At 42.0% G+C, this 15,286-nt stretch overlaps 1 protein-coding gene across 1 annotated transcript in view; it reads left to right on the plus strand.

Moving 5' to 3' along the window:
* The first annotated feature begins 7,134 nt into the window (after positions 1-7,134).
* The window catches only part of LOC126198577 (sialin-like), a 97,919-nt gene continuing 89,767 nt past the window's right edge, over positions 7,135-15,286 (plus strand). Inside the window, exon 1 of the mRNA XM_049935014.1 lies at positions 7,135-7,231. Coding sequence (XP_049790971.1) covers positions 7,198-7,231 — 34 coding nt within the window. The 5' untranslated portion in view covers positions 7,135-7,197. The remainder of the gene's footprint in view (positions 7,232-15,286) is intronic.

Genomic DNA, 15,286 nt, shown 5'->3' on the forward strand with positions numbered 1-15,286 from the left:
ATGTTTATGTATACACATTACGTAAACATATCATTATAAGCGGAGAATGGAAAATCCTCATTAAGAGTCTCCTTGTAATAGAGCATAAAAGGTTCGTTCTTCAGTAAACGAATCCACTGCATATTAAGCCACGACAATGGTTTTTTAGCGACATTTTGTTTTCTCCTTGTAATAGCTTGGTCAAGATTCTTCGTAGATTTGAAGTCTTCACGTGACATTTGCGTAGCAATAAAAGCTTTCTTTCTTCTTGATTTTGCGATTATGGGGCACCAATCAGTAGGAACATAAACTGTTTTACCTCTTGCATAGTGTTCTATAGATCCAAAATCTGAATCATTAGGGATATAGGAGTGGCCACTAACCATAAATTTATGGTCCATAATGTCGATGTCAACACTGGTGTGAAGCAATTTCATGAGACACAATGCAAATTTGAAGTTCCTATTTTGTCCCGTGCAAGTGTCACTATACATGACAACATGTTTTGAAGCTGAAGCTCTTGTAGTAATATGTTTTGTAACACAAGAACCTATTTCTTGTGACCCACGTGAGGCTATTGTCTCATCCCATGTGTACATAAAGCCAATATCAGTTGACAGCTCATGACAGCCAAGATTGTATAAGTACATGTTTCTTTTATAATAGGCCACAGAAGTGGTCAGTTTGCGAAATGGTAGAGCTTTCTGCAAGTCAAAAGTGAAGGCATAATACAATTTATCTTTCTGTGACTTTTCTTTAACTACGTAATTTCATGGATGTTTTAGCAGCCTCCGCCTTCCGAAGATGAAGTTCGTGTTGTACTTCCACGTTCTTTCTTTCTATTGCATCTTCTAAAGTGGACATCTGTATTTTGTACTTGTCACACTTCACACAGGTATCTTCACGTGGAGCATGAAAGCGCAAGTTGAAGTCATGACTGAAACACCTGTGATAAATGGGCTCTTTAACAGGTAAGATTTTTTTCTCTTTGCAGTACTCTCTGTATAAGTTATACATAAGACGTACATTAAGGTCAGGGGATAAATATTTTCTGTTTGGATTTTGAGCTCTTTTATAATGAGACTGGTCTGAGGGGAATGATGAAATATGCTTCCGGACAGTATCCATTCTTTCATCAGAGATTTTGTTCACGGGTATCCCACTTCCTCGTTTGTCTGCTCTCCCATTTTCAACTTTTGTACAGCTCTTGTCATCCGCCCATCTGATATTTGGAATGTTTGAAGGAAATATTTTTTGCATACTTTAACACTAGTTCCATCACCTTGAATATAAAACTGATTGCTGGTTGACTTTGGCAATCTTGACACATCTCTAGGACGCATGTGTTGAGGACTTATTTGCTTAATTAACCCATGCAGAAAAGCATTCTGACAGGAAAAAGAACCTAAATTCCAAAATGTTTCGAATGCACTTCTGCGTGCCACTTCTGATATCTTATCTACACATTTTAATCTGCAGTTACAATTTATGTTTGAGAACGTCTTTTCAGGAACCTTTCTCCCTTCCTTAGTTTCATATACCTGACCCAAATTTCTTTTTTTTCTTTCTTTCCTGCTTCGTACTCCCCCTTTTTTTCCTCTTTCTACTTCGATTTGGTAATTCATGTTGTGTTATTTCCACTTCTTCCTCTGCAACCAAACAAACACGCATAATTATTTTCCTAATGTTATGCTACGACGTTTTGAGGTTGTGTATCAAGACTGTTATTATTTTTACGAATTGTTTTGCAGAAATTATGCTACATCGTTTAGCTCGCGCACCACGTTTGCTATTATTTTCAGTGAAATTACGTTTATAGGCTAGTCATTGTTAAACTTCAAAGACATGGTAATGTGTTGCTAACGTAATTGCATTTTGCAATATACTGGGTTCACTACTTGTATCTTCATCAAATTGAGGATCCATCTTCACCAAAACACGTAAACTACACAGTACGAAAGCACACCTTAGAAGCACTTAGAGGAATAATGGCGTAAGTCAGAATTGCACCGCAATGCCTGTAAACAAAGCGGCCGTTTTATTCACAAGTGAAACTGCTAACGCCGTCTATGGGGGTAAGAACAAAACTGTGAGTTACACCATTCTCCCATTTAACAGATCTATATTTCAAAATTGTATTGCAGCACTTAAGTCAATAATTTTAAAAACGTGACTTACATCACTTCAGCCTTAACCCCGTCATATGGTAAGAAATAAGGTTCTGCGCAGAATCGAAGAGTGTTCCGGCGTAACGACAAGCGCCGGGGCGAAGATCAAGAACGGAAGAGCAGAGAGAGCTGTGAGGCGACGTCAGCCAATTGGTACGCTGACGAATATCTCTCTAGGACGACACCAAGACAGGACCGATGTCTACACGGAGAGAATATAATCGGCGCGCCGCCTAGCCGCGACGGGGTGGAAGACGAGCCGCCATACAAACGCTACAGCAGCGACTTACGAACTGTATTGTTTTGCTTGCGTTGAAATTGCATATACCGAAGGACATTGATTATTTGCATGTCGCCATCGAATACGCAAAATTAAATATTGTAAATTTTACTTACTGTAATAAACGTCATTAACACGGTTTGCTTGAATTGTTGTCTAGCGCTCCAAGAAATCAGCTTCCTAGGCACCCTATACTAGACGAGACGGATGAACATAAAAAAGGGGAAAAGTAATGGAAAACATTGATAAGAAGACAGGACATGATGATAGAACGTCTGTCAAGACATCGGGGAATAAGTCCCATGGTATTAGAGGAAGCTGTTGAAGGCAAAAACTGTACAGGGAGACAGAGATTGGAAAATATCCAGCAATGAATTGCCGACGTAGGTTGCAAGTGCATATATTCCATGAAAGAACGGTGGGGACCAACAGAAGAAGAACCTCATGTGCTACATACGCAACCGGCTCCCATCAGAATATCGTGATTTACGGATTGGACACACATCATGCGATCCCTACTTTCATTATAGGACGTGTGCTTCCCCAGTCACCGCCATAGGATACGCATAAGAGATAACTCAGTGCAAGATGGCGAATTGAAACACACATTTGTTACTTCGATCGCCGGCCACTGTGGCCAAGCGGTTCTAGGCGCTTCAGTCCGGAACCGCGCTCCTGCTACGGTCGCAGGTCCAATCCTGCCTCGGGCATGGATGTGTGTGATGTCCTTAGGTTAGTTAGGTTTAAGTAGTTCTAAGTCTAGGAGACTGATGACCTCATATGTTAAGTCCCACAGTGCTTAGAGCCATTTGAACCATTTTTGTTCCTCCAATCAGCAAATTACTGTTTGCAAGAGACTGAGCAAGGTGAATTACCAATTTTGCACATGTATTAACACTATACTCCCATCACCAAAATCTAACAACTTACACAATTGTGGACTTTTTAGGAGATTGTTATTTGCGCATATAATTTTGTCTATTCTCTTGGAGACTCCTGTACCCCCTAAGTGACTGTCAGTACATATACTTGACTTTTATCTCATGGAAAATATCGAGTATCTGGAAGATGTTGCAGTATGACTTCAGAAAAAAGTTTGTGTGTTTATACTATTCATTAACTTTTTTCCTTGTTTATCCATAAGACTGCTTTGTATTGAGAACTATAATTATATATGATCTATTACCATCTACTAGGCGATATGTATGTCATTATCGTTCCTTTTAGTTATCGTATATGCTGCCTATGGAAGAGGAAATTGACGTTTGGTGTGTATACGATGCAACTGTGGGAATGTGTGTGAGCACTCACATCAACATCTAATAAGAGTTTCCGTTGTTCTCGTTCTTTTCTAGGTCTCACCAGTGTGTGCTTAATGGTTTATACTCGAATACAGTTCTAAAGACAGACAGTGAAACCATCCGATCACCTCTCGTGAGTCGGGGCCCAGTGCTGCCAATTACTTGTGTATCGCATCCGATTAAGAGATTTCTTATCAATAATAAGAAAAAAATATGGGAAGAAAAGATATATCTGTAATCAATGAACACGTGGCAATGAAAACAAACCTGCACTGCACCGATAAGTTTCGGTCTTACGACTTGCATATTTCCCCAATATTTTTCAAAAAAGTTCGTTTCAGATTTTCATATCATTGTCATCAATATACACTTAGTATCAAAGCTATAAAATAATATTACAAAGTGCACCCCGCTATGGTGTTGAGAAGATATGTGATGTTAATTCAGTGACCTCTATGTTGAGTCAAATTTCCGAAGAACTTTTTATTGTAGCACTTATGAGTGTGACGTGGCAACGCCGCTGGCATATCCTGATTCGGTTGGAAAAATTGTCGAAAACCGATTTTATCTTCTCCTGAGGCAAGTGTCCCATAATTGTTGTAATAGGACCTTAATATCATCTATACTGGCTCTAGGACGGAGTTGACGTCTGAGATAGTCACACGCATGTTCCATCGGGGACAGATCTGGATATCTTACTGATCTTGGGAGTGCCTCAACATCACTCACACAGTTCACATACGTGTCATGTGTGAACGAGTACTGTCCTTTTCAAAAATGACACCACGATACTGTCCCAGGAGAGGTAACACACCGTGGCCGTGCGGTAGCGTTCTCGCTTCCCACGCCCGGGTTCCCGGGTTCGATTCCCGGCGGGGTCAGGGATTTTCTCTGCCTCGTGATGGCTGGGTGTTGTGTGCTGTCCTTAGGTTAGTTAGGTTTAAGTAGTTCTAAGTTCTAGGGGACTTATGACCACAGCAGTTGAGTCCCATAGTGCTCAGAGCCATTTGAACCATTTGAGGTAACACACGAGGACGCAGGATGTCCTTGAAAGACCATTGTGCCAACAGAGTTCCCTCAGTCGCTACCAACCTGTGAGCTGAAGTTGTACCTGATGGATCCCCGTCCCATGACTCCAGAAGGAACACGGCTATGTCTCTCGAAAACAATGGAAGACTGGAACCTCTCTAGGTCGCTTCCCTACTCGTCAACGATGGTCATCTGGACTAGTGCAGAACCGCGATTCCTCGCTGAATCCAGTATGACGTCATTCAGCAACAGTCCGTGCTTCCCAGTCATGGCGGAACTCAAAACGCAGACGTTCTGTGTGGTGTTCAGCGGCAGTCTACCCATGGCACAGTGTCCAGTCTGCGAATACATAGAAAGAAGGCTCCTTTATTGTATGATTATATGATAGCGGAACAAATACTGGTAGCAGTTACTTCTGTAAAATATCTGGGAGTATGCGTGCGGAACGATTTGAAGTGGAATGATCATATAAAATTAATTGTTGGTAAGGCGGGTGCCAGGTTGAGATTCATTGGGAGAGTCCTTAGAAAATGTAGTCCATCAGCGAAGCAGGTGGCTTACAAAACACTCGTTCGACCTATACTTGAGTATTGCTCATCAGTGTGGGATCCGTATCAGGTCGGGTTGACAGAGGAGATAGGGAAGATCCAAAGAAGAGCGGCGCGTTTCGTCACAGGGTTATTTGGTAAGCGTGATAGCGTTACGGAGATGTTTAGCAAACTCCAAGTGGCAGACTCTGCAAGAGAGGCGCTCTGAATCGTGGTGTAGCTTGCTGTCCAGGTTTCGAGAGGGTGCGTTTCTGGATGAGGTATCGAATATATTGCTTCCCCCTACTTATACCTCCCGAGGAGATCACGAATGTAAAATTAGAGAGATTCGAGCGCGCACGTAGGCTTTCCGGCAGTCGTTCTTCCCGCGAACCATACGCGACTGGAACAGGAAAGGGAGGTAATGACAGTGGCACCAGTGCTGATGACCTCGATGTTGAGCACCCATAAGCCCCAACACACACACACACACACACACACACACACACACACACACACACACACGACAGTGGCACGTGAAGTGCCCTCCGCCACACACCGTTGGGTGACTTGCGGAGTATAAATGTAGATGTAGATGTAGGTTGGTGATAGTCCCCGATAGTGCGGAATGCCAAAGGATGTTGTAGGGAGTCCATTACTTGTTCTACGTCACAGTCGCAGGTGTGAAGGGACTTGGACGTGGTTGGTACACAATACAACGATCGTGCGTCGTGGTCGTCACACGTGGTCGACTGAAATTTTGACAACGAGTATACCTGCCCTCACGATTCCTTAGAGTCCAATATCGGCCTTTGCCACGTACGAATGCCGCTCAAATCTGGATATTGCGTGATGCGACCAGCTGGCTGAATGAAGACCCACAGCGAGGTGCCTTTCAAACTCTGTTAGGTGCTGATAACGCTTTCTCACATGAGTATGCGGTGTCTCCATGTCCTTAACAGTGGCCAATCAACATCTGATACTGTTCATGCCTCTGATATAGTCTACCAGGCCGGGTAAAACTAAAAGCTGACAACACTAATGCACTCTGGGGTCCGTTCTGCCAGCAACTCTAAGCATTTACGTACCCACCGAAGATAAAAATATGAACGATACACCAAAATATTTACTGCTTTGCGGACGTCCACTTGATCAACAGCATGTGTCGGCATCTTGATCAGTTTACAGTGAAGAAGTCACTAGTGAGATGGTCATAGGCGGATACGGCATGAAGCCTTGTCCAGGTATGAAAAGAAAGACTAGGTTTTAACAACACGCCGAGAACTAGGTCATTAGAGGCAGTCTTGCCCAGAATAAACGCTGTCGTGGAGCAAAGTCGATACCATTCTCGAGATAGTTTTGAATATTTCACACATCTCACTAAAACGGAACATCCCTGCCATCATGCAGTTACTGAAAGTTGCTACGGTGATTTCATGGCATTACAACGCTTTTTCACGTTGCCTTTTTTCACGAAACCAAAGCATTGAGAGAATGGTAGTAGTATTATGGGTCTGAATCTGGGGCGCTGTTCCAAGAAGTTCAAGCCAGGACGTTCACGTCAAAATCGTTAAATAAGATGAGAATCCCCACTGAAAGTGATATACTATCGGAATTTTACAAATTCAAGTGGATTAGTGATCGCATTAATACATAATACAGATAACACCTGAAGAGGCTGACTGTGAGCCGTTCACTGTAAGGAATGGGAATTCTGAACAACCAAGAAGTGGCTTGCAGATGAGACGATAAGCTACCGGCATTGTCAGCAAGAGATCTGATGCGAAGATTAGTTTCGATAGTCGTGCTTCCATATGGTGCATCTTAACTGGTTACTCGTGGCAGATAGTGCTGTACATTAAAGAACGGCTGCTGCCAGAGGTTTCAGGCAGTTTCTCTACGTGTGCGCCAACATGTCATCACCTTCTGTTTGCCACTGGACATTTAGTGAGTACTTTCAAGCAGCAGTTTCGCTATTTAGTTACTTGTCTCTAGGTATTGTGAAGGAGATCAAATGTACTAAAAGAGCATCCCTATATAAACGAGCGGTGAGAACTTCTAGTTTCCATCTAAATATAAATAAATGATTAACATAATATATCCTTCGTAATATAGACACACAGGGTACAAGTCTATTATTAACTGACAAAAATATTCCGTTACCTTTGACTTCCTAACGAGTCGCAGGATTAAATGGAAATATCTAATCACTTTCAAATTATAATTCCTTTACAAATTGAAACCTTTGTAGTCATTTAGCTTGGATAAATGTAAGCCGGCCGCGGTGGTCTCGCGGTTCTAGGCGCGCAGTTCGGAACCGTGCGACTGCTACGGTCGCAGGTTCGAATCCTGCCTCGGGCATGGATGTTTGTGATGTTCTTAGGTTGGTTAGGTTTAAGTAGTTCTAAGTTCTAGGGGACTTATGACCACAGCAGTTGAGTCCCATAGTGCTCAGAGCCATTTGAACCATTTTTGATAAATGTAAAGCTTTGTGACTCAAGCAGTGGAAAATACCGAAAACGTAAAAATGCAAGTGAAACTGGTTCTTTGTAAGTATTGGTTTTGGCGCGGTAAACATATACGAAAAAATTATTGTTGGTAGAAACGTTTTTTTCTCAGTGAGTAGTTAACTAGTACTTCCTAGCACGTTGATGATGCGGTATTCAGTACGAAGACTGGTTTTATGCAGCACTCCACTCTGTCAACCGATCCCTTCTTCTAGTCAGGTTGTGCCACAAATTTCTTTCATTCCCGATTCGATCAGTACTTTCTCATAGTTACGCGATGTAACCATCTAATTTTCAGCACTCTCCTGTAGCACTACATTTCAGAAGGTTGTAGTCTCGTATCGTCTTAACTGCTTATCGTCCATGTTTCACTTACGTACAAAGCTACAATCTAAACAAATACCTTCTATAAAACCTTCCTGACAAATTTGTATTAGAAATTAATAAATTTCTCTTTTTCAGAAATGCTTTCCTTGCTATAGCCTGTCTGCATTTTATATCCTCTATACTTCGGCCATCACCAGTTATTTTGTCGTCCCAATAGAACAACTCATCTGCTATTATTAAATTCTGATTTCCTAATCTACTTCCCCAATCATCGCCTGATTTATATCGACTATATTCATTACACTTTTGTTTTTGTTGATGCTCATTCTATAATCTCATTTCAAGACACCACCTAGTCTGTTCAACTGTCCTTCCAAGGCCTTTGCTGTCTCTGACAGAATTATAATGTGAATAACACTCGACACTCAATATCCATTCAGATTATCATAAAAATTACAACAATTAGAAAGTCAAGAACGATGCAGTGTTTCCAAAAGCTGCAAAGCTGTATAAAGGGGCTTTATTCGGAACTACCAGTTTCGCGTCAATTTAGACGCATCTTCGGGTTTATAAAAGTTGTCTTTCTATAATGCAGATGAACAATTACGGAGTTCCACCGTTCGGGAAGGTATCCATGTTACGACTCAAACCACACCAGTGGGCTGTCATAATAAAATTGAGTATACCCAAAAGGGGCTTGTTAAAATGTACGAAGCATGTCTCTTGGCTGAGTGGATGAGCCAGGTCGGATAACACCCCGTCGGATATACTATAAGATCGGGTAGATACCAGTTTTATAAACCCAATGATGTAAAATTTAAGATCCTGTGTAATGTGCGTACTTCCACCGTATTGCTAATAGGCACATGTAGTGGAAGCAGCCCATGGAGGCTATCAATACAATAGGAAGCGGACGCTCACGGTGCCAAAGTGGAAAACAAAGTAAATACACGAACAGTTGGGAAGAGGAAATCAAAACTAGGACTGTATACCCTCTTGTCTGCTTCATTTTCTGCATGTCTATATTTTCTCCTTTCATTAGTTTGATTCAGTATCTCCTGTAATATGCAATGCTTTCTACTAGGCCTTGTCCTTTTACTTCTTTGGTCCTCTACTGCCTTCAATACTTTGTTTCAAGATATAACAGCAATGAGGTAATAGAGTTAATGTAAGCAAAGTAGACAAGCCTTCGCGTTTGCGTCAAAGACAGTGTAGATTGTTCTTGTGGTGAAATATCGTCAGTAGCACTCAGTCTACATTAGATCTTGAATGTCATACTTCCGAGAAAGCTTTCCGACTACCCTCAGTCCTAAGAATTTAAAATGGTTGACATTACTAACTGTTGATCCACTTGGGACAGTAAAATTTCACTTTTACGAGAGTTCCGTGTCAGAAACTATATGCATGGCAATTCCATTCTCGCTGCTACCTCTTAGTTTTCCATATGCCAGTCTGCAAGCGGATGGCATGTGCTTAGAAATACATACAGTTGGAAGCAGGATCTTTAACAGGAAATTTAGTTGCATCAGCTGCATTTTTTGTTATAGTTTATTTGCAGTCAGTTTCGGAGAAAAGACATCTTCAACTTCGCCGGCTTTAAAATAAAAGAAATGAAATGGTGTGTTGTGATGGTGTGTTGGCCTTTAATTACGTATCCTCCGATTCAGAGTTGAAATAGTGAAGGTTTTGGCTGACTTCATTGCCTAGGGGCTGGGATACGTAGTTGCCGCATTACAAGCCAAATACTGTTGACTCTACAGTATACAATATGAATATACACAAGAGTCGAATGGTCGAAGCTTCCTATCACTCGGCAATTGAGAATTTTGAACGTAACATAAACATTTATATATGAAAGATTGCAATTAAATAAATTCTGTAGGTACTATTTTAACGACTTCAGATGATGAGTATGATAGCAGAAGTACCTTTAAGAATGCCCTTTTTTACTGTAAAACACTTATTGATGTCGATGGTCCAGCAATTAAATAAAATATAAGTTGAATAACTGGGAAACAATAGATTCTTACTTCACGTAAATAGTTATGAGCAATATCATAGACGCGAGATATTCACTTCTAAACGCAAACTACAGAAGCCACGGAAATCTCACAAGGGCACAAGTCGGCACTGCGAAATATTTCTATCTCTCGGGACCACGTGCAAACTGCTCCACTCTCCAAGTCTTTCCCGCTACTGTGCGTCCGTCGCGCCGTCCTGTCCAGGACTGTCCCGTGTTCCCTCACGTATTGTCGCTCGCGCCACCCTGTCCAGAACTAACTGTCCTCTCTCGAAACGATCCTCCTCCCCCACTTCCATACCATCTCTCCACGTGTCCTTTTCGGAACGATCGCTGTGATTGGCTAGGGAACTCTCGTCCTGTCTCCAAGCCAACGCACACTTACGAACATAATGAAACACATTCGAAATAATGGATTTACATTTAAATCACTTGAAATTAAATAAATATCCCTATGGATGTACCATAAACACGCTCTAACATACATTATTAAATATATAAACAAATTAAATAATCATATATCAAAGGAATAGAACAAAAGGTAGATCAGTAGCCTAATGTCCCTGTGCTTTCTAAAATACAGTAAATATTTAACCAATTTCTTCATGAACAGTATATATCGGATATAAACAAAGATATTGATGAATAAATATATTTATAACCATGCTGTTACCGTTTTTTCGTGTCACTGTGGAGTACATATGACCTGACGCGATCGAAAGTATTGGCCACTTTGACCTCCAATAACTCATGTGCTATTGAAGTTATATGCCTGTAATTTATAACAATTTTAGTTTACACTAATAGCTTTCTAAAGACACGTCAATCGACAAACTAACCGTTTAGATTTTTCAAATTCGTTGCTGAGTGTTACTTGCATAATTTATCGTCAGAAACTAACTTTAAACTAATAAAGATATTGAAAATCTGTTTACACCATCAGAATCGTCGTGCTCGTAATGTTAATGTACATGTTTCTTTTTGAGGTATCATGATTCATCTGGCTGCTATTAATTTCTATATGAACTGTGAAATGTCTGCCATTAAGGTTTCACAAAGTCCGCCATCTTTGGTACTCCCGGCATGTCTCCTTCATCGACACAGTGTCACCATGGAATTCTCAGCCACACGGTAGGCCCACTGCGCGCCCCGTGCGGTGCCCACCAACTCCGAACTTTGAATATTTTCAGGGCGCCACAACTCGCCCGTTACCTCACAACTTCATGCAGTTTAGGAAAAGAACAAGAACTGTTTGATGAATTTTCTGATACAGTCATCTCAGCTAAAACAACACAAAATACCGAATGAAGTTTAGGATACTGCACTTTGAATGTAATCGCTAAGAGCATTGAAATGCAGAGAGTTTGTGTACAACATAAATACTGTTTGTTACTAATCTGTATTAAGCATGGCGTCCACTGTTCTCTACTCGTTTTTATTTTATTATTTTATGAATGTGGAGGTAAAGCGTGGGACATCGAAGTCTCACAATTACCATCAGAGCGGTTTTCTGGGACCCAACTTCATTTTTGTCGTTATTTTTGTTCGATTCTTGTTTAATAATGTTCAACATCGTTTTTGCTCTGTTCTTGGCAGTTTTACTTTTTTACGCTGGTGCATAAGGTGAAACGTGAGTATAACTGCTTATATGATTTTCTACGAGTGTTTTATGTGATACAGTCTGTGAGGAATCTATGTTTTCAGTAGATACTAAGTGACTGTATGTGAAAGATTTAATTTAGGTTATTCAGCATTTTCGTTAGGTTAGGTTAGGGTAGTGTTTAACGTCCCGTCGACAACGAGGTCATTAGAGACGGAGCGCAAGCTCGGGTTAGGGAAGGATTGGGAAGGAAATCGGCCGTGCCCTTTCAAAGGAACCATCCCGGCATTTGCCTGGAACGATTTAGGGAAATCACGGAAAACCTAAATCAGGATGGCTGGAGACGAGCATTTTCGTTAGTCTATTCAAACAAACTTGCTGCGTGTTTCTCAGTATACACGCAGGTGTGCTCAGACAAACCTAACGGTGAAGGCGACTGCTCGTGATAAACCGGAAATACAGCTTCATAATTTCAAGTGTCACCATACACTGAGGTGACAAAAGTCTTAGGATACCTCCTAATATTGTATCGGACCTCCTTTTGCTCGGCGTAGTGCAGTAATTCGACGTGGCATGGATTCAACAAGTCGTTGGAAGCCTGCCACGGAAGAGCCATGCTGCATCTATAGCCGTCCATGATTGCAAATGTGTTACCAGTGCAGGAGTTTGTGCACGAACTAAACCCTCGATGATGTCCCACCAACATTCAGCGGGATACACGCAGGTCGATCTGGTTGAGCATATTATTCGCTTGAACTGTCAAGAATGTTCTTCAAACCAGTCACGAACAACCGTGGCTTGGTGACATGACGCATTGTTATCCATAAAAGTGCCGTCTCTATTTGGGAACATGAAATTCACGAATGGCTGCAAATGGTCGCCAAGTAGCGGAACATAGCCATTTCCAGTCAATGATCGGTTCAGTTGGACCAGAGGACCCAGTTCACCTTCACGTAAACACGGCCCACACCATTATGGAGCCAGCACCAGATTGCACAGAGCCTTGCTAACAAACTGGGTCAATGGCTTCGCGGGGTCTGCGCCAGACTCGAAGCCTACCATCAGCTCTTAGCAAATGAAATCGGGATGCATCTGACCAGGCCACAGTTTTCCAGTCGTCTAGGATCCAACCAATATGTTCACGAGCCAATGAGAAGCGCTGCGGGCACTGTCGTGCTGTTAGCAAAGACACTCGGACGTTTGTGTGCTGCCACAGCCCATTAACTACTGACCTAATGGAACGTTCGTCGTACGTCACACATTGATTTCTGCTGTTATTACACGCTGTTTAACGCTGTCGTGCCAACCATCCGACAAATGTTCGTCACTGCGGCGCAGAACAGTCGGTCGGAACTTACGGAGGCTCCACAAGAGATTGTTAGGTCGGTCGGATGACTTCGTTGCACCTCCTGTAGGTCAGTTTCTCTGCAGCAGGTGGTGATTTTTGGGCAAGAAGTTTCCTCTCCGTGGTTGCACTTCAACGTCTGTATTCGCGCCGCTTCTCCCTTCTCTTAAAAACCTTCAACATCTTTTTTAAGAGAGTTCGCATTTGAAAAGTAAATATATAAACATCTGTTCAAATTAACACAACATAATCACTTACCATTTGTCTGTAACCGAGGCCGTGCGACAGTTTTTCTAGTGACAACGCTCTACTTTGGACCGTCACAATTGCTCTTATAGACGAATAAACAACGATGAACTGTGTGCTCAAGTGCTGCTATATTATCATGATGTGAGTTTTAATTGCTGTAATTTAAACTGATTTACAACGAAATATGCGATATGGTGGACAAGACATTCACTTTTTCCTGCAAAGATAACGCATTACGTGGTGTAATCGTGATTGCTCAGTCTGAATGACTGAGTTCTGGAGTAATACGTTAGAAAGAGCTGCAGCTCCTTCACTATGTTTTCTGATAAATTTAACAGTTTCCTATATAAAACCAGGGTTCACAGATATTCCATAGGGTGTAAACCTTGTTGTAAACATGTTTCCATTAATGTTAGAATATTCATAGGTAATTGCTTATCTCGGTGAGAGGTACACTTAGACATGCCCTTCGCTGTTCAAAAATGTTCAAATGTGTGTGAAATCTTAGGGGACTTAACTGCTAAGGTCATCAGCCCCTAAGCTTACACACAACTTAACCTAAATTATCCTAAGGACAAACACAAACACCCATGCCCGAGGGAGGACTCGAACCTCCGCCGGGATCAGCCGCACGGTCCCTGACTGCAGCGCCTAGACCGCTCGGCTAATCCCGCGCGGCCCTTAGCTGTTCTCACGGCCAACATATTGAGGATGAATATTACAAACAACCGACCAGTTGCAAAGGATAAAGTAATCTTTACCTAGGTTTCAATAGATATAAATCTATCTTCTTCAGAAGACGGCCTGGGGACAATGAACATCATAATTTATATCCAAGGTAAGATACATGAGTCAAGTTTTTTTTTTTTTTCTTTATTGTGATTTCATTCCCCGGCCCCATACGGGCAGGGGAGGGCTGTCAGCAGCACAATCCGCCGCTCTTCAGCCGAGTGATATGACAATTAAAACAAGAATAAAATAATACATACATAAGGAGGTAAAAAGGGGGAACATAAAACAGAGTAAGGGGAGAAAATGGAGGTAAAAATACACTGATATGTAGACGTTCATTGGGGACAGTTAAAAAAGTCACCAGAAAGTTAAAAAAACACAATTGGTGATTCTTAAAACACATGGAAGTCACTAGATGCACAGGCACAGGTTAAAAGTCGGCCACAGTATTAAAAACACTCCGAAACAACACACTTAAAACCCACTCGGAGCACACACGACGAAGAATAAAACTACCAGGTGGGACCTGCCGAGGGAAAGGGCAGAGAGGATGGAAAAGGAGGGGAGAGCATGGGGCAGCTGGGGAAGCGGCGGGAGGAAGGGAGGAGGGGAACCGTGGGTTCACGAAGAGGCAGGAGACACATGGGGCGGGAGAGGAAAAGGGAAGACAGGGCAGGAGGGAGCGCAGAGACACTGAAAGAAGGCACAAGAGATGGAGGGGGAGGGGAAATCCGCTCAGAAGGAGGGAGGGGGAGGAGAGGGAGCCCTGAGGAGGAGGCAGGAAGAGGGGGTTAGAGTTGGTAGGAAGGGTAGATGAGTCAAGAATAAAGTATAACATATATTAGGAAAATCTTGTATTACAACATGTGAGAAGGATTGCTGATACTTACAATATTACAGTAACATGGAGTGAAGTATCTTAGTCATTTTTGCAAACATTTAAACTCCAAATAAAACATAGCCCTGAGAACAGGGTTTGTCAGGCATATAGAAATTAAGAACATAGTAGTTGAAGAGCGCATGGGCGACTGAGTAAAATCGGCCAGCGTAGTAGCACTGCGGCCAGGGCAGGTGGCGCTCAGGTCGCAAACTATTTGCCGATTGGCGTACTGAAGTAACATGTGAGGTATCAATATTAAATGCATCCTTAGATAGAGTTACAAAAATAAATAAAATCATTTACCACTCCCGTTGTGACAAACTGGGAGTTATAGGCGCAATC

The sequence above is a fragment of the Schistocerca nitens genome, chromosome 8 (genome assembly GCF_023898315.1).
Source record: "Schistocerca nitens isolate TAMUIC-IGC-003100 chromosome 8, iqSchNite1.1, whole genome shotgun sequence".
Classification (NCBI taxonomy): Eukaryota; Metazoa; Arthropoda; class Insecta; order Orthoptera; family Acrididae; genus Schistocerca; species Schistocerca nitens.